The 23,098-nt window shown below is 35.5% G+C and overlaps 3 protein-coding genes and 1 pseudogene across 4 annotated transcripts; all 4 read left to right on the forward strand.

Moving 5' to 3' along the window:
* The first annotated feature begins 1,550 nt into the window (after positions 1-1,550).
* LOC133032574 (uncharacterized) lies at positions 1,551-3,068 on the forward strand. Its single transcript, XM_061106565.1, has 3 exons — positions 1,551-1,996; positions 2,079-2,255; positions 2,414-3,068. The coding sequence occupies exons 1-3, from the start codon at positions 1,646-1,648 to the stop codon at positions 2,696-2,698; spliced, it is 813 nt and encodes a 270-aa protein (XP_060962548.1). The 5' UTR covers positions 1,551-1,645; the 3' UTR covers positions 2,699-3,068.
* Positions 3,069-13,944: 10,876 nt separating this feature from the next.
* LOC133032363 (protein FAR1-RELATED SEQUENCE 5-like) lies at positions 13,945-15,116 on the forward strand. The gene is made up of 2 exons (XM_061106283.1): positions 13,945-14,521; positions 14,863-15,116. Exons 1-2 carry the CDS (start codon positions 13,945-13,947, stop codon positions 15,114-15,116), a joined length of 831 nt encoding a protein of 276 aa, XP_060962266.1.
* A 2,077-nt stretch (positions 15,117-17,193) lies between these two features.
* On the forward strand, positions 17,194-17,973 carry LOC115695258 (kiwellin-1-like; annotated as a pseudogene).
* A 507-nt stretch (positions 17,974-18,480) lies between these two features.
* On the forward strand, positions 18,481-20,735 carry LOC115697820 (D-amino-acid transaminase, chloroplastic). 2 transcript variants are annotated; one of them, XM_030624958.2, is made up of 5 exons: positions 18,481-18,854; positions 19,031-19,080; positions 19,250-19,428; positions 19,521-20,200; positions 20,349-20,735. In XM_030624958.2, the coding sequence occupies exons 1-5, from the start codon at positions 18,647-18,649 to the stop codon at positions 20,441-20,443; spliced, it is 1,212 nt and encodes a 403-aa protein (XP_030480818.1). In that variant the 5' UTR covers positions 18,481-18,646; the 3' UTR covers positions 20,444-20,735. The 2 variants fall into 2 exon arrangements, with proteins under 2 accessions (XP_030480818.1, XP_030480826.1); XM_030624966.2 differs by lacking the exon at positions 19,031-19,080 and having other exon boundaries at positions 18,586-18,854.
* Positions 20,736-23,098: the final 2,363 nt, after the last annotated feature.

Here is a 23,098-nt window from a genome sequence, read left to right on the forward strand (position 1 = left end):
CGTTGACTACCCGTTTCTCATTAAGTTTCTCCTTGTCCGTATTGGAACCGTGTTCTTTCTTAGAAGAATGGTACCGAGGTCAGCACTAGCTACATGCATTCTTTAGTTGACATAAGGTCAATTAAGAAGAAGAATTGGGCGACTGCCGGATATCGATATCTAATGAGCTCTCTACACCGGTACAAGACGAAGAACACCAAAAATGTCTCCGGTTGCACGATATTTTTACAGGTAAGTTTTTGAATTATTGTGATGGTAGTAATTTTATTCTCTCGTGTACTGGTGTGGTAATATATGTATGCACTTTTGTTTGGTGGCAGCTTGTATATTTGACGCACGTAGATCGGATCGCTACTCACGTGGACCGAATCGTGGCTCCAATTGACTTTTGGACCACAAAACACTGCAAGTCAGTGTACAAGTGGATTCGAGACCAGGGTGGTCACACAAGTGGAAAGGTACATTTAGTACTTCAATTTTCTAATGCGTTAGAATTTTATTTGAGAGATATGCTAACTAGTTTTTTTGGTGTACTAAGCAGGTGAAGTTGACTAACACGTATGTGTTACTGCCAAGTTTTGAATCCGTCATTGCGGTTGGGCAACCCACAAATGACGCAATATACAAAGCTGTGTGTGAGTTGAAAGATGAGGTCTTCCGGCTTGATTTGAAGGTGAGCAGCGCAAAAGAGCACATCGAAGGTACTCTCCACTTACCTTGGGAAGGGGACTATGAAAGAAGTGTTGGAGATACCCGAGACGAGCAAAGTTCGGCCGCTCGCTTTCGTTCAACGGGGAGACCGAGAAGAAGGATGACGTGGGTGTCGAGGAAAAGGATGGTGAAGGGACGAAGATCAATTGGAAGAGGATGTTGATGATGTAGAGAGTGTCCCTTCACTTAATCTATCAGAAGAGAAGGTCGTTGTTCCAACTAAGGTGGTTGTTTCTGATGATTCGTTTGAGGTTATGAACTTTTGGGGAGAAGATCTCCCCGCTATTGTAAAAGAGGAAGTTGAGCAGACAGTGAAGGAGGATTTTGATGATCTTTGCGTTCGAAAGATTCAAAGAATCTGGAGGGAAGGTGATTGGTCCGTTCACTGTGAAGAAGGGTTACTCAAATCAACAGTACGAGTTGTTCCGTTACATTTTCTCTAGCGCCAATGATCCGAGGTAATCTCATGTGTCATGATTACTGTGTACGTAGTTGATATTAGTACATTCGTTTCGTTGTTGATTATTTGTTTGGTATTTCAGTGAAGTGTTAGCCCATTTTGGGAAGGTTGAGGTCGAGCGGAGGTATTTCAAATGCATGAAACCGGAGACCGATATATCAAACAAAGGTACGTAGAAGTTGGCATTTGGGTGCTTTGAAATTTGTAGTTCATTATTTTAGTTAATGCCATTTACAAATTGTATGAATGACAACATAACAGATATTGTTTGTGTAAATGTCAGGTCATTGATTGCTTTGCTCAAATCATGAATTTTCGAGAGAAGAAGCGCAACGGCATTGGAAGTAAGAGAACTTGGTTTATGCCCACCGGAATTTCGGTATGAAATTTGATATTTAAAAGTGGACATGAATCTTTTGTATTTGTGCTGTAAACTCTGTTAAATCTATGTTTTTATTTAAAATGTAATCTATTATGTGTGCTTATTGTGCAGAGCAAGTTACTTGGAAGAACGATGACTGTGGAGAGGATGGCGAAGGAGCAAGAGTGGTCCACTCTTTATTACGATGCAGATTTGAGTTTATGTCACACTGTAATTTGCATTTTCTTGAAACTTTTGTGTTGAATCAAATGTGTGTAGTTCAATTTTCCAATGACGTTGTTTGTTTTACTTTGTCGCAGATGGTGGTACCCCTACTGGATACCGATAGTGCTCCGCACTGGTTTGCGGCGAATGTGAGCATGGTTAATACAACAGTGGAAATTAGGGACTCGTTGTCTTCCGCAATGCATAAGAGGTCACGTCGGAGCACCTGCGTAGAGATGGTATGCACGTGTGTACACGGTTTGCCGTTTTATTAGTGTAATTGCACTAATCTCAAATGTGATTGTTTTAATTTTTTTGCAGCTCCAGACTTTGGACCAATTGTTTGCCCCTGTCAAGCCAGGAGACCTGAATTTCAGCGAGTTTGTAATTATTTCTTCAAGCAAGGACTACCCACAACAACAAAATGGCCACGATTGTGGAATGTTTGTAATGAAGTACATGGAATCACTGTTCGAGGAAAATGAAATATTGGAAGAGGTAATGTAATGTTGATTTCTTTAGTTTAAGTTTTCATCCAGTTAACTAACTGTTTATATTGTGAAAATTAAGTTGTCAATCTATTTTTTGATGGATTTGTTTCTATGGATTTGGTTGTCATGTGTATTACTGAATTGGTTTCCTAATGTACAATGCAGTTTGATCCTATTGAAGCCAGACTGGATTGTGTTGGGAAAATTGTCACCCACGAGAGTAACAAGGCTAAACATGCTGTGATGGAGGGAGTTAAGAAGCAATTTGGATTGAGCAAAACCAAAGTTCTTCCATCAACATCTACAACTATACCATTACGTAGTCCATCAAGGTCTCCTCGAGACCCCCGATTCAGCACAGCGAAGGCCAGGTCCGAAAACATGTGGACTGGCAAGAGCAAGTCCCCGAAAACACGTCATTCTAAAAGGCTGGCCATAAGTAACAAGTAGTATATTACAATGGTTACAAAAGTTACTTTATGTATATATTTACTATGTTCAGTACAATGGTTACAAAAGTTAGGTTTTAGGTCGTAAATTATATTTAGTCAGTCATGTTATATACTTGCATCATACTACTGTTAGGTGATTTGGAATTGCACTAATGTTGGTGATTTTATAATTTACTATAGGGTAAGACTTGTGGTAGTTTTTAGAATTTGGTGGAACTGATTATTATTATTGTATGGTCATTATTACTATTATTGTGAATATTATTTCGGTTGTTATACTTTGCCATTACTATTAGGTTTTGGATTTTTTTTTACCATAACAATATGTGAAGTACATTATTCTGAAAATGAAACTAACCAATTTTACATTCTTTTTCGCACTATCTGTTTTAGTCCAATGATGTCCATAGCCAAAATAATAAAAATACTTATACTTATGTACTTTCCCATTATTATTGTGAATATTATTACTGTTGTTATATTTTGCCGCATCTTGTTAGGTTTTGGATAGTGAAGTACATTATTTTCAAAATGAAATTGACCAATTTTACTCCAATTATGTCCAAAATAATAAAAATACCTACACTTATGTACGAAGGCATTAATTCTGGCCTTGGACATAAATTTGGATCAAAAAGAGTAAGTACAGTACAATTATGAGAAATAATAACTCTGTCACACAATTTCCTTTGTAACAATTTTACCACTTCTAAATAATGTAATTAAAGGCTATAAAAAACTGTTTTCCAAAAATGCAGTGTATAGAACATCAACCTTTACAACAATTATATGGATACCTCCAACATATTAAAAATTATAAACAATGGTACCAATCTATTCAACATTAAACACATAGTTAAAGTACAGTACAGTAATGAGACATAATAACTCTGGCGTTCACACAATTTCACCATTTCTAAATAATGCAATTAAAAGCTACCAAAATAAATAAAGGTTACTGTTTTTCAAAAATGCAATGTATTGAACATCAACGTTTGAAAATGGTAGCAATCTATTAAACATTAAACTTTGAAAAAAAAAGTTGAAGTATTTTTAAAATGCAAATTAGTGAAACACAACAATATTGACTAAGTTATTATGACACTTTTTGGATTATATTGTGAAAATTACCGATATTTATCTTTAAATCCTAGTATTTCACACTAGATTAATTACTGTACTACGCACATATTGACATTCACAATCAATGACGAAATAGTAATTAAGAAATTTTTAATAGAACCAACTTAAATGCCTACCTTTCCTTTGAATTACGTCCTTAAAAAACATAAAATAAACATCATACCACATACAATATCTCTAACGAAATAAAAGTTGGCAAATGATGAAGAGGCAAATAAATATAATGAAATATAATTTTTTAATAATGTTTTCATGGTGCATCTTCTCTTTCTCCAAACTCCTTACTTGGTTTCGCAAACCGAGAGTAGTGTCTGCAGGTTTTTTAGGATGAGCTTGATCGATCCAACAAAAGTAATCACATCCTCGACTTTCGTTGTTCTCCTGAATTTAAAATAAGTACATCACCATATTTACAAAGCCTAGTTTAAAATATTATTAAGGCGTTCGAAGTCTTACATAGTGCGGACATCCAAAGAAGCGACGACCCGGATTTGCTCTACTGCTAGAAGTCCAAACATAAGCTAGATCACCACAGTAGCAATGGGGGTGTCCCCCAAGTGAATTTTTCCATGAAGGGAAATCCCTCTCGAACCCGTAGGGGTCCTCTCCAGAACCAGCCACCATGTTTTTTTTTTAACAAACCAAATTAGGGTGTTAGTGAGGCTTGAAAAGGAGTGTTTCCGTCGACCTTATGGTGGAAATAGGTTGTGAAAATAAATTTAGGGGGGAAACCGAATTTCTTTGAAAACGTTAGAAAGTATATTAAAATTGGGGAGCATATTTCGTGCTGCCTCTCAAATATTTGCTTCAAAGTCTTTGGTGCACTATACTTATATACAAAAAAGTAGTGTCAATCACAAGCAGTCCAATCAAATTAAAATAATATTTTATGTTAACTCTATGAACAGTTAAAAGTACAACACATAAATATTTCTCCCCACATGAATAAACCACATATACAAAATTTAGGTTTAGTTTGGTTTAATGGAATTGTATGAACTTTCTTATATTTTATGTTATGTCCAAATACACATGTTGGCCAAAATTAATAAACAGACTATGCAATACTTTTTCTGTATTAATTGAGTTTGCAATTTGTATGTTTATTTCTTTTAATCATATGACAACATGTATGTTAATTATTATAAATGTTGACCATACCGGAGTCCATACTCTCCAAACGAACATAAGCTGAAATATCATTTATACGGGGTCAAGTGTTGGGGTACCGGAATCACTACTCTCCCAACAAACTCACCGAATCCAGTTCGACCTCGGGTTGTACTGAGTGACACTCAACCATTCGTACGACTCACAATGTGACTTGCGGTGTTTACGGGCCCGTTGTGGCACAGTATGTAGTCCAGTTCGCTTTGGGGTACCGGAATCACTACTCTCCCAACGAACTCACCGAATCCAGTTCGACCTCGGGTTGTACTGAGTGACACTCAATCATTCGTACGACTCACAATGTGACTTGCGGTGTTTACGGGCCCGGTGACACACCATATGTACTGAAGTTAGCTTTGGGGTACCGGAATCACTACTCTCCCAACAAACTCACCGAATCCAGTTCGACCTCGGGTTGTACTGAGTGACACTCAACCATTCGTACGACTCACAATGTGACTTGCGGTGTTTACGGGCCCGTTGTGGCACAATATGTAGTCCAGTTCACTTTGGGGTACCGGAATCACTACTCTCCCAACGAACTCACCGAATCCAGTTCGACCTCGGGTTGTACTGAGTGACACTCAATCATTCGTACGACTCACAATGTGACTTGCGGTGTTTACGGGCCCGGTGACACACCATATGTACTCAAGTTAGCTTTGGGGTACCGGAATCACTACTCTCCCAACAAACTCACCGAATCCAGTTCGACCTCGGGTTATACTGAGTGACACTCAACCATTCGTACGACTCACAATGTGACTTGCGGTGTTTACTGGCCCGTTGTGGCACAGTATGTAGTCCAGTTCGCTTTGGGGTACCGGAATCACTACTCTCCCAACGAACTCACCGAATCCAGTTCGACCTCGGGTTGTACTGAGTGACACTCAATCATTCGTACGACTCACAATGTGACTTGCGGTGTTTACGGGCCCGGTGACACACCATATGTACTGAAGTTAGCTTTGGGGTACCGGAATCACTACTCTCCCAACAAACTCACCGAATCCAGTTCGACCTCGGGTTGTACTGAGTGACACTCAACCATTCGTACGACTCACAATGTGACTTGCGGTGTTTACGGGCCCGTTGTGGCACGCATGTAGTCCAGTTCGCTTTGGGGTACCGGAATCACTACTCTCCCAACGAACTCACCGAATCCAGTTCGACCTCGGGTTGTACTGAGTGACACTCAATCATTCGTACGACTCACAATGTGACTTGCGGTGTTTACGGGCCGGTGACACACCATATGTGCGAAGTTAGCTTTGGGGTACCGGAATCACTACTCTCCCAACAAACTCACCGAATCCAGTTCGACCTCGGGTTGTACTGAGTGACACTCAACCATTCGTACGACTCACAATGTGACTTGCGGTGTTTACGGGCCCGTTGTGGCACAGTATGTAGTCCAGTTCGCTTTGGGGTACCGGAATCACTACTCTCCCAACGAACTCACCGAATCCAGTTCGACCTCGGGTTGTACTGAGTGACACTCAATCATTCGTACGACTCACAATGTGACTTGCGGTGTTTACGGGCCCGGTGACACACCATATGTACTGAAGTTAGCTTTGGGGTACCGGAATCACTACTCTCCCAACAAACTCACCGAATCCAGTTCGACCTCGGGTTGTACTGAGTGACACTCAACCATTCGTACGACTCACAATGTGACTTGCGGTGTTTACAGGCCCGTTGTGGCACAGTATGTAGTCCAGTTCGCTTTGGGGTACCGGAATCACTACTCTCCCAACGAACTCAGCGAATCCAGTTCGACCTCGGGTTGTACTGAGTGACACTCAATCATTCGTACGACTCACAATGTGACTTGCGGTGTTTACGGGCCCGGTGACACACCATATGTACTCAAGTTAGCTTTGGGGTACCGGAATCACTACTCTCCCAACAAACTCACCGAATCCAGTTCGACCTCGGGTTGTACTGAGTGACACTCAACCATTCGTACGACTCACAATGTGACTTGCGGTGTTTACGGGCCCGTTGTGGCACAGTATGTAGTCCAGTTCGCTTTGGGGTACCGGAATCACTACTCTCCCAACGAACTCACCGAATCCAGTTCGACCTCGGGTTGTACTGAGTGACACTCAACCATTGGTACGACTCACAATGTGACTTGCGGTGTTTACGGGCCCGTTGTGGCACAGTATGTAGTCCAGTTCGCTTTGGGGTACCGGAATCACTACTCTCCCATTGAACTCACCGAATCCAGTTCGACCTCGAGTTGTACTGAGTGACACTCAACCATTCGTACGACTCACAATGTGACTTGCGGTGTTTACGGGCCCGTTGTGGCACAGTATGTAGTCCAGTCATCATGAAGCGTACCAGAGTCACTATTCTCCAGACTTTATTACTACAGTCACTTGTTGTCTCAAACTACTATTGTATTCGTAACAGTATGTACTCATTTTAATATGTGAGAAACATAAAATGAAGAATAATATTAAAAGTATTTTTTTGTTACTTTTTTATATTTTTAAGCTATATTATGTTATTATATTATTTAAGATACCCTGAAGTTACTTTTTTTTTTTTTTAAAATGTAACTCATATAATGTTTTAAATGTAACTTATTAAAATAGTTTTATAAAAATAAGTTTATTTTTTATTTAATTTTCTAATTTCAAATATAAAAAATTTAAAAGTAGTAACTTGTTTTCATACATTAAATTTTATTTAAATTTAAATATTCTTTATTTATTAACAAAATATATAAAAAAAAAAGAAAAAGACTAAAATATTTTAAAAAAAAATTAAAAAAAAAGAGAATGTTTGACAAGTTTATTATTATTATTAAAAAAAATATATTTTTACTATATATGTCATGAGTCATATACAAATAATAAATAAAAAAGTAATTGGCAAAAAAAAAAAAAAACGTACAAGCACTGAATTAATATATTTTAAAATTATTAAAGTGAGAATATGTGAATAGCTCATTATTTCAGTTTTTTAATAATAATAATAATAAAAGAGAAATTTTTTCTAACCACAATCAACCAAACCACAACAAAATCGATAATTTCGTTGGTTGGAATTACGTCTTCCAAGGAAAAGTTAATAGGGGGTTGGGTTTGTTTAAATTACGTTTTTCAAGGGATTGACAAAATCAAATTTGTCTTGGGGTTATACCACCTTTAGCCGTACCTAGGGTTATATTAATTATTATTTTGTAATATTTGACAAGACTACACTCAACAATCACATCCACAAGTACTATATATACCCCTCTACCTCTCTTTACTCCTTCACCTCTCAATTTAGTATTGTTTTCTTTCCTAGAAAACTCACTCCCTATCTGTAGACGTATGTATAGGGATAATATATAAAAAAAAAAAAAGTAAATTATGTATTGTTGTTGCACCGAAGTGAAGATGTGTAAACAAAAGGATTGGTATGCACTACAACCGTGTGTTGTAGGTGCATCAAGGGAATTTCAGCAATTCAATCAATCATCTCATTAGAAATTTCGGTAATAACTCAACTATTTACGTCTATTTTTTTAAAAATTATATTATTACGAATTGTTTCTTAAAAATTTTATGTATGTGGTATATGTATATTCAGGAAACGTTGACGAAGGTTTCGGATGGGTGGAGTAGGGTGGCCCGAACAACTTCCAATACGGGCACCCAAATATGCCATCCAACCGAACCTAAACCTCCAATAAGGCCACCGAGGGATGAGTGTTATCTATCATATTTGACACAACGGTGCGCCATACTCTCGAACAAAATGATACGCGGGAGGCAAATGTCAGCGTTTTTACATTTTTAGGTAAAATTATTATTTTATTATAAAACCGTACTTGGGTGAGTTTTAAATATATATGTCACATCATATGTACTGTAGGAGTTTTTATTAAGAAAAGACAAAAATTAATCCATTTTGTTGGGTTAATCCAAATGTTAATCCATTAGTTGGTTGTTCACTTTTATTATTTGAAAATTGTAATGTTGAATACTTTATTGTAATCAAGAAGTGAGAAATTGTAATGTGGTTACTACAAATTAATTAGCATATATAAAAGATTTCTTTATTCTAATAACGTATTTCTACGTATGTCTTTCCAACCCTAAAATCAATTTTCAACAGTCACAGAAATAAATTATATGAAAATATGTTTGGAACATATTTCAATGTACGTCAGAAGCTGGATCTCCCATATCTCAATAAGTTCAAGTTTGAAAATAACGTACATCAATATACGTGCAGAGTACCTTAAATCGAAAATACAGTACGATGCAATTATGTTTACTCAATATTTGAATTTAATGAGATAATAAGATTTTTTTTCAAATGTAAACTATAATTTCGAACATATTTATTCGTACATTACTTATTTTAATACATTTTGAACCATTTCCTATTTAGGACCACGTTTTTAAGTTGTTGGGAATTATTTAAAAATTGTCCAAATATTGTAATCTTCTTAACCAAGTATGGACTATTTCCTCTTTAATTTGTAGATACTAACTAAAAAAATCAATAGTTGTCTTATCAATATTTAATTTTCTATGTACGTCCCACAGTGTACTCACTGACGTTAAATGGAGTATTTCCTACACTTTAAATAACGTACGTCAGCGATTTCACAGTGTAACATCAAATCAAACTGACTACATTCTGACATGCAGATCTCATGGGATTCCCTGATTTGAGTTAATTAATATACTATTTCAAAACACGAAACCTACCAGTAATTACTTAAGGAGATTTAATATTTGTTGGGCTCTAATATACTAATATGACATTTTGCTTATTAAAATTTGGACAAATCAATTAGGTCAGATTTAATAAATTATGATAGTAGTACCAACAACGATTATGATGTCAAATTTTAATAAATTATTCACTACTGAAATGAGTAGATGTCACATCACCTTTTTAAATTTCACCATTTAAACCATGTACTTATTATTACCATAACATTTAAATATTTAGGTGACAAAGTATTCATTAAATAATTACTCCTTCTGTGGGATCCGACCAAAATATTAAAAAAAAAAGTCATACATGTCACGTGAATTCTTCGAGTATTGTGCCAAATATTATAAAAAAAAACTTGTTTTTATTATTTATTATAATTGTAGGGAATGTTCTATTCTATGTACCTTATATTTTGATCTCTATAAATAGACAAACATCCTACATATAGTTACTTTATTTCTAATAAAATAATTAGGATTAATACAATTAAGAGCACCATGATTTGATATCAATATATTATAACATTTTATGTTAATACATATAATACAATTTCTTTTTTTTTTTCTTTTTCTCAAAATTAATTTTACAATTCTAAATTTTAATGCATATGGTGCATGGGACCTCACATTTGATCTTTATGTTCAATTAATATTGATTTTTTTTTATATATTATTTTATTTAGAAACATTTTGTGTTCTTATTTAAATTTAGGCTAGTAAATTTAAATTAATACAACATTTAACAAAAAAGAAGGCAAACACTCATTTTGACAAATTATTTAGATGGTGTTTTGGCACTATAATTAAAAAATAAATTTTATTCTTAACAACTGAATTTTTTTTTTTAATAATACAATTATAAGTGTTTGACAATATTTTCAAAAGATTTTTTTTTAAAAAAAATAAAAATAAAAAAAAATATAAAATTTTGAGAACACCAAAAAGTTATTTGTCGGAGTTTAATTTCATCAATTTTTTTTTTCCAAATTACTTTATCTCATTATTATTGAAAAAACTTTTAAAATGCATTTCTTTTTTATGAATATATTTATTAATTTTTTTATTGAAGTTTATTTTCTAAGAAAAAAAGAAAGAATAAATAAATAATTTCTGTTTTTAGAAAATTACATCAAACAAATATTTTTTAATTTTTAAAAACTTCAAAGTATGTTTTATATTATCATTATTTTAAACAATTTTAAAAAAAATAAAAACAAAACCAGAAAAATTCAGAGTGACTCCTCTTATTATTTAAGATTTGAAAACAATTTTATGTTTTTATAAACTCAAAAGGTGAGTCTACATAAAAATTCTTGATTTAGTTAAATATTTTCAAAAACAAAATTTGGGTATTATTTTGAATTTTAGATTGAAAAATAAAAACACTATTTTTTATGTTTCAAACCATGTACTTATTATTTAAAGATGGTGATGTGACATTTTTATACGGTACATAATAAATCAATTCACATCATTCATTATGTCTTCCATCTGTACTAATACTTAAAAGCATTTTATTTTTACTTTAATTCTGGAAATTATTATTTAAATCATAAAACCGTACGTATATTTGTTTTTAATATAAACATGTCACATCACTTAGTACTTTCCCGATATTGCTTAGATTTTGTTTGTGGGATTTGATTCACCTTCTCCTTCTATTAAAATTGGTTAACTAATAAATGGGTAAATATTACCATTGTCAAAATTTATTAACTATTAAATGGTTAAATTCGGAAAAAGAAAACCAATATTATTACATCAACCCAATCACGTGTACATCAACCCACCAACCCACTATATAAGTAAAGGTTATGTCTATTTACTAAGCATTTTTATCAAACCCCGTTTTACTGTTACCTACATCAAATGGACCCTTACCAAAACTTCAACCCTTTTGAAACAAGTCCTCAAAAATCCCCACTGCATCCTTTTTCTTCCACAAGACCCGTAGGTACACCGTCACGGAGTCCAAGACTCCGTTCAGCGTCCATGTCAGGATGTCCCAACTGTGCAAGGCTCGAGTCTGTTCTCCACGAACACGAAAAAATTATAAAGAAGGCTCATTTACGAGCCACGGAGGCCAAGCAAGAGTCATACAAACTCGCGGAACATCTGTACCATTCAGCCCACGCCATGCAAGAAGCCAACACTTCAAGAGAAAAATTAGAGGGTATCATGGATGACATTCTCGACTACACCGAGGTGTCCATTCCCCACTACCCACTTCATGTGAAACAAGAATCACCAAGCACTACTCCAAGAGAAAGCCCTTCACGACCAAAGTCCCCGTTCAGAGACAATAGCCCTCCGTCTCAAAGGAAGTTCCCTCAAGTTATAGAACTTGATTGAACATCCGTTCGGTTTCGCCGTGGTATTTTTCATATATATATACTGTACTTTTGTTACAACTCATCTCATATGGCCGTTGAATCAACTTTTTGTTAGGCCATTTAATGAGATTGAAGCACTTCTATTATATATCTACTTGTTTGTAACTTTACTATATTATTTTAAGTTTTTTTGCTTTCTGTTTGCAGTTGTGATTTCACAATGATTCACTTCACTTTTACTTCCACAATTAATTAATGAGGAAAGTGACATTAATACTCCAAAATAAACCAAAGTACATATTTCATAACAAATACTGATCGTACAACATTATAGCTTAAAATATAAAATAACATAACTTGGACACTAACACAGTGCATCATTTACTGTTTCTGGGAGAAGTATCCACTCCTCCTTTGTCCCCAACTTCGATATCATCTCCATTTCGGTCCTCACCTTTCTCAGTCGAATCTTTCACATTGTCCTGTTCGGGTGATTTATTTGCACCAGAACATTCACCCTCATCAAACAGTGAGCAAACAGAATTAAGGATAGCCTCTTCATCATTATCATCATCAGAATCCCACATGCAGGGAAACTCATTAACACAAAGAAAGTTCTCTAACTTTCTCGCCCGGTGAAGCATTCTCCCGTCTCTCCATGTAGACATAAAGCAGAAAAAGCTTCTATGAAAGATTCATAACGAATTATTTTTATGGACGCATCAGAAGTAGTGTTTTTGCTTACAGCATCTTCGTACGTACTATAGATACCTTCATTTGGTCCATTGAAAATAACCCAGTGTAGACCTGAACTCATACTTGATATATTGTAATGCTAATAACTAAGTTACAAATTAATTTCTCTATAAACTTGATGCTGGATTGGAAAACGTCTCAAGTGTCTTATATAAGTCGTGGAGAATAACCCTATAGTACGTTTTTTAGTTAGCTGTACTACATTGGGATGTACTCCATTGGGCAAATGTGATGTGTCAAAAGAGGGGTGCTTAAATCTCTGAATTACACAATTAAATACACGTGTAGGCGTACGTAGTATGGTCAAATGTCAACATTATTCATCAATCCCGTTTTTCCAAAAAACCTAATGTCCTACGCATCGTTCTAACGTACGACGATGGTTTAACTTATAAGAAGATGTAGGTGAAGGGCCCATTAATATCAGCCCAACATAAATAAATCCCCAACATATATAAATCAGTAAAACTACCCATTCTACTAAAAAAAGTCATCACTTTAATACACGTGTACACGCATGGGGTTTTCATAATAGTACTGCGTTATCTTTGTAAAGTACATGAATGGTTGAATTCATTAAAAGATGTTGGTATAGGCCCATTAATATAAGCCCAATGGATTTAAATGTGAACAACTAACCATTTATTAAAATTTTCTTCTTTTCTTAACATATTTTTTTTCAAAAACAATAAAAGTACAATGTTTTATTTCGGACGTACGAATATGGTTCAACTCATTGAAAAACTTAGGTGAAGGCCCATTAACATAACCCCAATCTATTTAAATCCCACCACCAAACCTTTCAACTCAATAACATCAACCCTTCAAATTTTTCGTCAAATAACCTTATTTCACAATTACATGTGGAATGAAATTAAAACAATTTGTACTATTATACTATTATGACGTACGAGAGGAGTTGAGTTCAGATTGTAATATTGAAGAGGCCCATTAATATCAGCCCAACAACTTTAAATGTGATCACCAACTCCACACAACCCTATTATCTCAGCCTTTTAAACTCACAAAATCTAATTTCAATCCCCTTAGCACCCTCTACACCTTACTCCTCATCTACAATTCTTACAAATCAATAACAAGCCAACATGAATGACGAACACACTTATGAATGGGAAACCATCACAGCAGAGTTAAACATCATAAAACCAGTGAATGAGATTGAGATACAGGACGTGCTAGGCAAGAGTCTCGACAAACTGGAAAAATGGGAAGCATTCTACGAAATGTATGCGAAACGGATGGGTTTCGGCACAAGGAAAGACGATGTACGACGTTCTCATGGGGTCATTGTAATGCGGAGGTGGGTTTGTTGTTCGCAGGGTTCGAAAAAAATCGCATCACCAGACACACCAAGAAAAAAAAGACCTCATGATGTCACTAGAACCGGATGTCAGGCAGCATTGCGTATTTTACTCACACAACCGTGTAACACTTGGAAATGCAAAGAGTTCAGCACAATGCACAATCACGAGCTGGCTTCATCAAGTGAGGTACAATTTTTGAGATCATATAGAGTTGTCTCCAATGGGTTGCTTGCCCAAGTTAGGTCGATGAACTCCGTAGGAATTAAAACTGCCAACATAATGTCTCATGTTGCTTTGCAAAGTGGAGGTTACGAGAAAATGCCATGTCAACTTCGAGATGTGTACAACAGGGTTGCTGGTGCGAAGCGAGAAGAGAAGATAGAGACGGACTCAGAAGGGGCTGCGGGATTTCTTGATTGTCTCGCGAGAGAAGGATCCTAATTTCTTCGTTGTCTATCGGTGTTGACGACGAGAATCGCTTGGCTAACTTATTCTCGGCGTATGGAAACTCACGCGTGGACTATGTAGCTTTTGGGGATGTACTAGGATTTGACACAACCTACATGACGAATGAGTACAATAAGCCCCTCACTGTTCTCATTGGCGTCAACCACCATTTCAACACATGCATCTTCGGATTTGCTCTCCTCCTCCACGAGTAGCTTCCATCATATTCTTGGCTACTTCAAAAATTTCTAGAATGCCATGGAGATAAGAAGCCAAGTGTTGTAGTTACTGACCAAGATGCGGCCATGAAACAGGCTATCGTTGAACACATGCATGATGTTACGCACCGTCTCTGCGCTTGGCATCTCAATACAAATGCTTCGAAAAAGGTTAAAGATCCGATCTTCTTAAAAACATTTAAGGATCTCATGTACAACTACTACGAGGAGGAAGAATTTGAAGCAAGATGGTTAGACGTCATCCAAACCCAACAACTAACCGTATAATGAATGGTGTCAAACAACATTCGAGTCAAGACAACAATGGGCAGAAACGTATTTAAGGGGTTCATTCGTTGCAGGAATGAGAACCACACAACGTTGCGAATCCATCAACTCCGCTCTAAAAAATTTTTTAGAGAAGAATTATTGCTTGCGTGAATTTGTAACAACCATAGATATGACAGTCTCAAAGATCAGACACAACGAGACTGCAAATGACTTCAAAAGTAGATGCACTCGACCTCACCCACCTAATCCTACATGCTTGACCACTTACTACAACCAATGTGCTGAATTCTACACAAGAACTATGTACCACAAGGTTGCTGAGCGGCTTGATTTAGAGAATAACTATTTTGTCCTAACTCAAGTGCAAGAAGGAGAGTGGCGTATATTCACCATTGGAAAGTTCCAAAGCATCCGGACGTCCAATACCGAGTTCATTACTGTGAAGGCCGACGAGCACTACACTGTAGTTGCTTGCTCTATGAAAGTCAAGGGTACCCTTGTAGACATTTATGGGCTACAATGAAAAGATTAAACATGAGAAGAATACCTAATTCTCTTCTCATGAAGCGATGGAGCAAATCCGCAAAGATAAATCTCCACCTACATTTTAACCCGCCAAAGACAACCACAACAAGACATTTACGAGATGGCTAGGTTTGGATCTCTCAGTTCACTGACTTATAACTTCACTTTCTATGCAGCGAAATCAGAGGACTCGTACAACCGTGCAAAGGAAGAGCTTGAACGGCTAACTCTAATGTTCAAGGAAGAATTTGACTTGAATTCCAATCCGGAAGGAGAGACGCCACAACCTGGAAGATATCGTAGTAACCCCAACATTATTAAAGACCCCGAAGTTGTGAGAACAAAGGGTACGGGAAATACAAGGGAAGGACCAAACGGGGAGCAGATCCCAAGAAACTCAAGACATTGTCGCATTTGTCGCTCATCAGACCATGATTATCGACGGTGCCCAAATCGTCAACATAACACCGGATCTCGGGGCAACAACCTCCAAACAATCAACCAAAGATTCGACTCATTCAATGACCACTCCAACGCGTATTTCCCGGAACCGCCTTCCTCCACACAAGAGTCTTACTATGGTCATTCTTATAACTAGCTACTTTTAGCCATTGCTGTTTTAACGTTTATGACTCTACTTATTGCTTCAAAAATTCTACATTTATATACTTCTTGTTATGTTTGCTGTGTTTAAGGTAATTCTCTCATCTTCACCAAATCTCAAAATTATTATTGACGAACAACTAAATTATACCTAGGAAAAAAAACTGAATCTTATAAGGTGAAAAAATATATTTTTCTGGTAATTTTTAATATACGAAATATTTACAATTACAAAATTACACCAACTAAAAACTCAATGTATAACAACAAATAATTTCATCACTAAAAAAAAAATTTCTAAACAATATACTACGAAACGTAAATGAACGTACTCGGTACGTGAAATTTTGTACTCGGTACGTGATATTATGTACACTAATTTTACTAAACATCACGCAGAAATAAGTAATGTACACGGTACTCTATATAATGTACTTAATTACCATCCCACAAATACATATGATCTTATGAATGAAGGAAAATACCAAAATAGCCTTAATCCGACAACATGGACCCACTGCCTACAGTGTTTTCGTACCATCAACTGCCAGGAACAGTGAAGACTGATGTACCTTTTTGTACTCTAACTAACACAAACAGTACCATTTTGTACTTTTTCCGTACCTAATTATTTTTTAATTAAAAAAATAAACTCCCAACCGGTAACCACACCTACAACAACCGGTTACCACTTACATTTCAAAAATTAAAAAACATTTAAAAGTACGGTGGGGCCCCCTGCCGTACAACGGATTCCAATCCGTGTTTTGCATATATGGGCACAAAATCGGCTGCCTATGTTTATTATATATACGGTAGAGAAATTATAATAAAAATACAGGAACAAGATTAGATAGTGATATATATAATTAATATTCTCATTTACTATATTCCTTTCTTGTGATTGACCTTATAAACTTTGTACATATTATGTAGCTATACCGATAATTTTCTTATTATATATTTAAAATTATACAAACTACAAAGCTCACGCTGTCACCAACGTTAATTTTAAGAAAAAATAACCAAGGAAAGACAATAAAGTCAATGTGTCTCTATATCTATATATGTATAGCCAATCCCTAAATCAATTAGTACAAGAAAAAGAACTCATTGAAAAGATGAAGAGCTATTCTTCTTCATCAATTCTCTGTTTTCTCCTAATCCTTATCACACCCAACTTATTGAGCATTAACGAAGCTAAAAGCTGCAATCCCAGTGGCAAAATAAGAGGGAAAAAACCTCCTCCAGGACAATGCAACCCTGAAAATCAATCAGAGTGTTGTAAAAGAGGCAAATTGTATACCACTTAGGAGTGCTCACCCCCGGTGTATAGCCACACTAAAGCAGTTTTGACAATCAACAGTTTCGGAAAGGGTGGAGATGGCGGAGGACCCTCTGAGTGTGACAAAAAGTTTCACTCAGACGAAACTCCGGTGGTGGCGTTATCCATAGGATGGTTCAACAACAGGCAGAGGTGTTTGCAGAACATAACCATACATGGTAATGGGAGGAGTGTGACTGCAATGGTTGTGGATGAATGTGATTCAAGAAGAGGGTGTGATGCTGCCCCATGTCCTAATAACATTGTGGATGCCTCTAAAGCTGTTTGGAAGGCCTCGTATCAAATCAGTGATTTCAATTCTTCTTCGTATCAAATCAGTTGTTTTCTTTTTAACTTTATTTTTTGCCCTCGTGTTTTATAAAAAAAAAATATCAGTTCAAATATTAATGGAATTTATTTTATTATTATTTTACTATATATAAATAATATTTTATTATTTTATTAAATAAAAATAAAAAATCACCATGAATTTCTCATAAATTAAAAATTTCAGTTATATAGGCACACTTTATATAGAATAGATATTTTTTTTAATGAAATCAATGGTAACTAAAATAGATTGCATAGATCCAATACAATCCAATAGAAAACCAGTTAATGCATCTAATGGTTGGAACGATCCAATCCAATACATTCATTGGATCGGATCGGACCGGATGACTTAATTCGATTAGATTGGATCAGATGACAAAATTCAACATCCAATAAATATTTAAATTAAATCAGTTGGGTCGAAATCCATGGAATATGATCCATTGAACACCTCTTTCATATATTGATATTGATATATATAATTGAATATCTACACGTGCTTTTAATTTTTATTTTGAGGTTACTACTTTTAATAACTACATAGCACAAAAAGACAAATAGTGTACATCCTGGGAGTGGGAAGGAGGGTTATTTTGTCACTCCGTTTGTTTTTTTTTCTTTGTAGTGTTCCAAATGCCTTAGGAATCTCTTTTTAATTAGTTATTAATGGCATTTATAATGGCAACGATATCAAAGCTAATAGAAGCATTTTTTAAAAGAAAAGTTTCATCTGGTTTCTTTCATGGCTTCCTTCTCATCTCTTATCACACCCATTTCCCAAAACCCAAAAATACTCTTAACAAACTCCAATCATTCGAACTGTTCTAAGGCGATTCCGCATGGTTTCCCCTCTTTGGGATTTGGGTTTGGGGTTTCTCAACATGGGAGGTCGTTTAAACAGATGAGGAGGATTGTTACAAGTTCCATTAATCAAAATGAAGCTTTGGTTGGTAAGAAATAATTTTGGTTCTTCATACTTCTGCTTCTAGCTCAAGCTCATCATTTTTTTTTTGTTTGGTTCATTATAATTTTGTTGAAAATCCAATTCAAAAATGAAAACATAACAAGGTATTATTTTGTTTTATTTTCATTGTTATATATCACAAAAAGACAACTGTTGTGGCAGGTAATTCAAGCATTCAAACATTTGATATCCCAGTTCTGACTAGCTCAGATGTAATTTTCTGAACCTTACTTTTATGTATGTAAACCATAATAGAAACATGATCAACATAAACAAAAGGTCATTTTTATCTTGGCAATTTTTGGAGAGAGGAGTTGAAGGAAATATGTGTGGTTTTATAGTTTTTCACTGATGTTATTTCTCTGAAAATTGCTTGTTTAGGCAATTGAAAGGTTGAAAGCCAACCGGGAAAACCATAAAGGGAAGCAACAATTCTTGGCCATGTACTCCAGCATTTTTGGTGGAATAACAACAGATCCTGCGGCTATGGTCATCCCTATTGATGATCACATGGTCCACAGAGGGCATGGTGTTTTTGACACTGCTGCCATAATGGAGGGGTTAGTTTAGTCAAAGACACACAAATTCCAAGCTGTTGTTCAATTTTTTTTTTTCAATGATTTCATTATGTGTCCTTTTTTTTACATGGCAGATATCTGTATGAGTTGGATCAACATGTTAACCGTATAATAAGATCAGCAGGTATGGCCAAAATCACCCCTGCATTTGATAAGGAAACATTAAGAAGAATACTCATACAGACAGCTAGTGCCTCAAAGTGCAGAAATGGATCTTTAAAATATTGGCTCTCAGTTGGACCTGGCGATTTTCAGTTGTCTCCATCTGGTTGCAACCAACCAACATTTTATGCTGTTGTGTTTCAAGATGAATCCCCTTCTTCTTATTCAAAGGGAATTAAGGTAATAACATCTTCAATTCCAATAAAGCCTCCACAATTCGCAACAACAAAGAGCGTAAACTACCTCCCGAATGTTCTTTCGAAGATGGAGGCTGAAGAACAAGGTGCATTCGCGGGGATTTGGTTGGACAACGAAGGGTTCGTTGCTGAAGGTCCCAATATGAATGTTGCTTTTGTCACTAAACAGAATGAACTTTTAATGCCTAATTTCGATAAAATTCTAAGTGGTTGCACTGCTAATAGAATTTTGACTCTTGCTGAACGGCTAGTTAGTGAGGGAAAGCTTCGGGGAGTAAGAGTAGGCAATGTAAGTGTAGAAGAGGGGAAGAAGAATTCAACTGAAATGATGCTTATTGGCAGTGGAATACTTGTTCTGCCTGTGATACAATGGGATGATCAGATCATTGGTAATGGTAAGAATTCCTCTACATTCAAAACATTCCCATAACATCTTCCTTATGTATATATACTCAAATTCAATGACATTGATTTATTTGCTTGTAAATATAGTATCAAAGTTGATACAAAACAACATAAAGCTAGCTTTTGCTTTTGTTACAGGTGCAGAAGGTTCAATTGCTCAGGCTCTCTTGAATCTTATCATCGAGGACATGAAATCCGGGCCTCCATCTGTTCGTGTGCCAATTCCTTACTGAGTCATCTTCGATCTTCCGTTCTATTTCTGCACAAAATGTTTTACTTGAAGCAGTTGAGCTCTATCACAAAAGCCTTGGACCTGTTATGTAAATTATGCCGTTTGTTCTTTGTTATCACATAATTGCTCATTCTCTCTCAATGGAATGAAATTTTACAACATGGTGTAATTGCTCATTCTCTCTCTCTCAATCACAGTTGTTGTAAAATGGATTCATCAATTGCTGTTCTAAGTCAAACTAATCTTTTTAAGCCAAGATTACAAAAGCTATAATATATAGTGAAATTGTGGCATCCGTAACTCTGCATCTTTTCTACAGAAGTTACAAGATTATCTTTATGATTGTTTAAAAAGAAAGATTGATCACTTTGCTCATTTATTAAGAATCCATGTAAATTAACCTACAACTGGAAAAAGACTTAAACAATTCTAAAATCCGAAGGGATACATCCTTGAACCTCCAATCCGGAGGACACAATGAGCTATTAAAAGCATTAACTACTAACTGTGCATCAGAAAAGATGGTGATATCTTCAATTCCTTCTTCTTTTGCCCAGAGCAAAGCCATTAAAATCGCCTTGGTTTCTGCTTCCATGGCAGAGAACGCATCTTTCTTACACGACTTTACTTCCCACTTTGCATTGATTCTGTTAATCAACAGAACTGCTAGACCAGAGATATTGCTATCCCATGATGCATCAGTGATCATATACACCCTAGGGAAATCCAAATTAGAAGGCAGAAGATCCTTCCAATTAATCTGCACTAAGCTGTGAGTCTCCTGGTGAGTGAGGGAAAATTCACAGTGTTTTTTCTGTACTCGAAAAAGAATGTCTTTGCTGTCTTCTATCTTGCCTTTCAACCTGTTTTGATTTCTCACATACCAGATCTCAGAAAAAATGGATGCAACCATCTTTACCCGACAAACCTTCAATAAGGTTCTCCAAAAAACTAAGCATATCATTTCCTGGAACCTGGATCGAATGGCAGGGTATAGAAAAAGAGAACCAAATTGCTCGGACCAAGGGACACTCCTTAAAGAGGTGGACACAAGACTCCACTTCTACATCACAAAGAAGGCATTCTTTATCATTCAGAAATGGCAGCTTATTTTTCGTTGGGATACACTGACATAGTACACGCCAGAGCATCATCGCCAACCGAGGATGTATTCCCGGTTTCCAAATCCAACTCCAAATTTCTCGGGTCTCATTGAAACGGTGTTGTTGATCCAGCACATATGCGCTCTTTACAGAGAAAACACCATTGCCATTACTCTTCCAAATAATGCAGTCCTAGGAAGAAGTTAGAAGTCTAGGAATCGCCAATATTTTCCTTCCCAAGTCCTCCCCAAACACATTAATAACTATGTCTTCATTCCACTCATTACCCAAAGAGATGTTTGAAACCTTTGAAAAACTAGGAAATTGGGAATGTAAGTTGGACATGAGTTCCCTGAATTCGCCGAATTGCATCCATGGAATCCAGGGTTGGTTCCACAAGTCCACAGATCTCCCAGAAGACATCAAACTGCAGGACCCCTTTGCCACAATATTCCTGGTTTCCAAAATACTTTTCCAAAGAATAGAGTCGCCATTTTTCTGTTGTACTGCCCAGAAGTTCTAATTCCTACAGTACTTTTGAAGCAGAGAAATAACCCAAGGCTTCTCTTCCCCATTAGCTACGCTCCAAGCAAGTTTTGCTAATAAAGCTCGGTTCATATCTTCGAATCTCCTGAAACCCAAGCCTCCTGTGCACTTAGGTTGACAGATGTTGTCCAAAATTTGTTAAATATTTGAACTATTTTTTTAATACTGTAGATTATTTAATTTTTTTTTTTTTTTTAAAAAAAAATGAGTGAAATAACATTTGTTATAACTAAAATGTAAACCGTTATTACAGAAAGTGAATTATAATATTTTCAGTAAAAATGAAGTCTCTGTTAAATGCTATGATAGTAAAATTTTATTAAAGAGTTATATAATAAAAATTAAAAATGATGTTTTTTTTAAATAATTAAAAATGATGTTAAAACTTTTATTCTTAAAAATTTCCATTTCCTTTCGTGGATACCACAATCCACAAATAAGCTCGTTTGGTACGTAGGATTGTATTAGAGAGACTAATTTGTCCACTTCAGTGTTTGGGCATGTTAGAAGTCTGGATAACTAATCCAGCTAATCTGAGAATATTTATCTTATCCAGCAGGGTGGGATAAATAAGTGAGATTTTTTTTATCATAATTTTAATTTTATTAATATATTTTAAATTTAATAAGAATTTAAATGAAAGAATTATTATTCATTTATTTATAATTTTTTTTTATCAAAAATTTATTCATTAAAATTAGTAAAAAGGTATAATTTTAAATTATTATACATAAGTTTTCAAAATTTAAAATATTATTAATTAAACAATAGTTACTTAAATTGATTCTAAGAAAAACAATATAACAATAAAACTATAGGAAAATTCTACAATGCACCCCCTTAAAATGGATACATTGATGCACCCTTATCTGTTTTAGCACCCTAAATAATTTTTTAGTCAAATTTTTTCTCATGGTGATGTACGTTATAGTTATTTAAGACATCCTGCAAAATTTTAAGAAATTTGGAAAAATTTAACACGCCAAAAAATACGTTCAAACAGTGTG

Source organism: Cannabis sativa, chromosome X (genome assembly GCF_029168945.1).
Source record: "Cannabis sativa cultivar Pink pepper isolate KNU-18-1 chromosome X, ASM2916894v1, whole genome shotgun sequence".
Classification (NCBI taxonomy): Eukaryota; Viridiplantae; Streptophyta; class Magnoliopsida; order Rosales; family Cannabaceae; genus Cannabis; species Cannabis sativa.

What these genes read in the sequence shown, in the direction of transcription:
- LOC133032574 (XM_061106565.1), top strand. Translation starts at nt 1,646, where the DNA reads ATGTGTGCTTATTGTGCAGAGCAAGTTACTTGGAAGAACGATGACTGT. An exon ending in GGAGCACCTGCGTAGAGATG is followed by an intron (nt 1,997 to 2,078) that starts GTATGCACGTGT and finishes ATTTTTTTGCAG; the next exon opens with CTCCAGACTTTGGACCAATT. An exon ending in AAAATGAAATATTGGAAGAG is followed by an intron (nt 2,256 to 2,413) that starts GTAATGTAATGT and finishes TGTACAATGCAG; the next exon opens with TTTGATCCTATTGAAGCCAG.
- LOC133032363 (XM_061106283.1), top strand. Translation starts at nt 13,945, where the DNA reads ATGAATGACGAACACACTTATGAATGGGAAACCATCACAGCAGAGTTA. An exon ending in TGTGTACAACAGGGTTGCTG is followed by an intron (nt 14,522 to 14,862) that starts GTGCGAAGCGAG and finishes AAAAATTTCTAG; the next exon opens with AATGCCATGGAGATAAGAAG.
- LOC115697820 (XM_030624958.2), top strand. Translation starts at nt 18,647, where the DNA reads ATGGCTTCCTTCTCATCTCTTATCACACCCATTTCCCAAAACCCAAAA. An exon ending in CAGTTCTGACTAGCTCAGAT is followed by an intron (nt 19,081 to 19,249) that starts GTAATTTTCTGA and finishes TTGCTTGTTTAG; the next exon opens with GCAATTGAAAGGTTGAAAGC. An exon ending in ACTGCTGCCATAATGGAGGG is followed by an intron (nt 19,429 to 19,520) that starts GTTAGTTTAGTC and finishes TTTACATGGCAG; the next exon opens with ATATCTGTATGAGTTGGATC.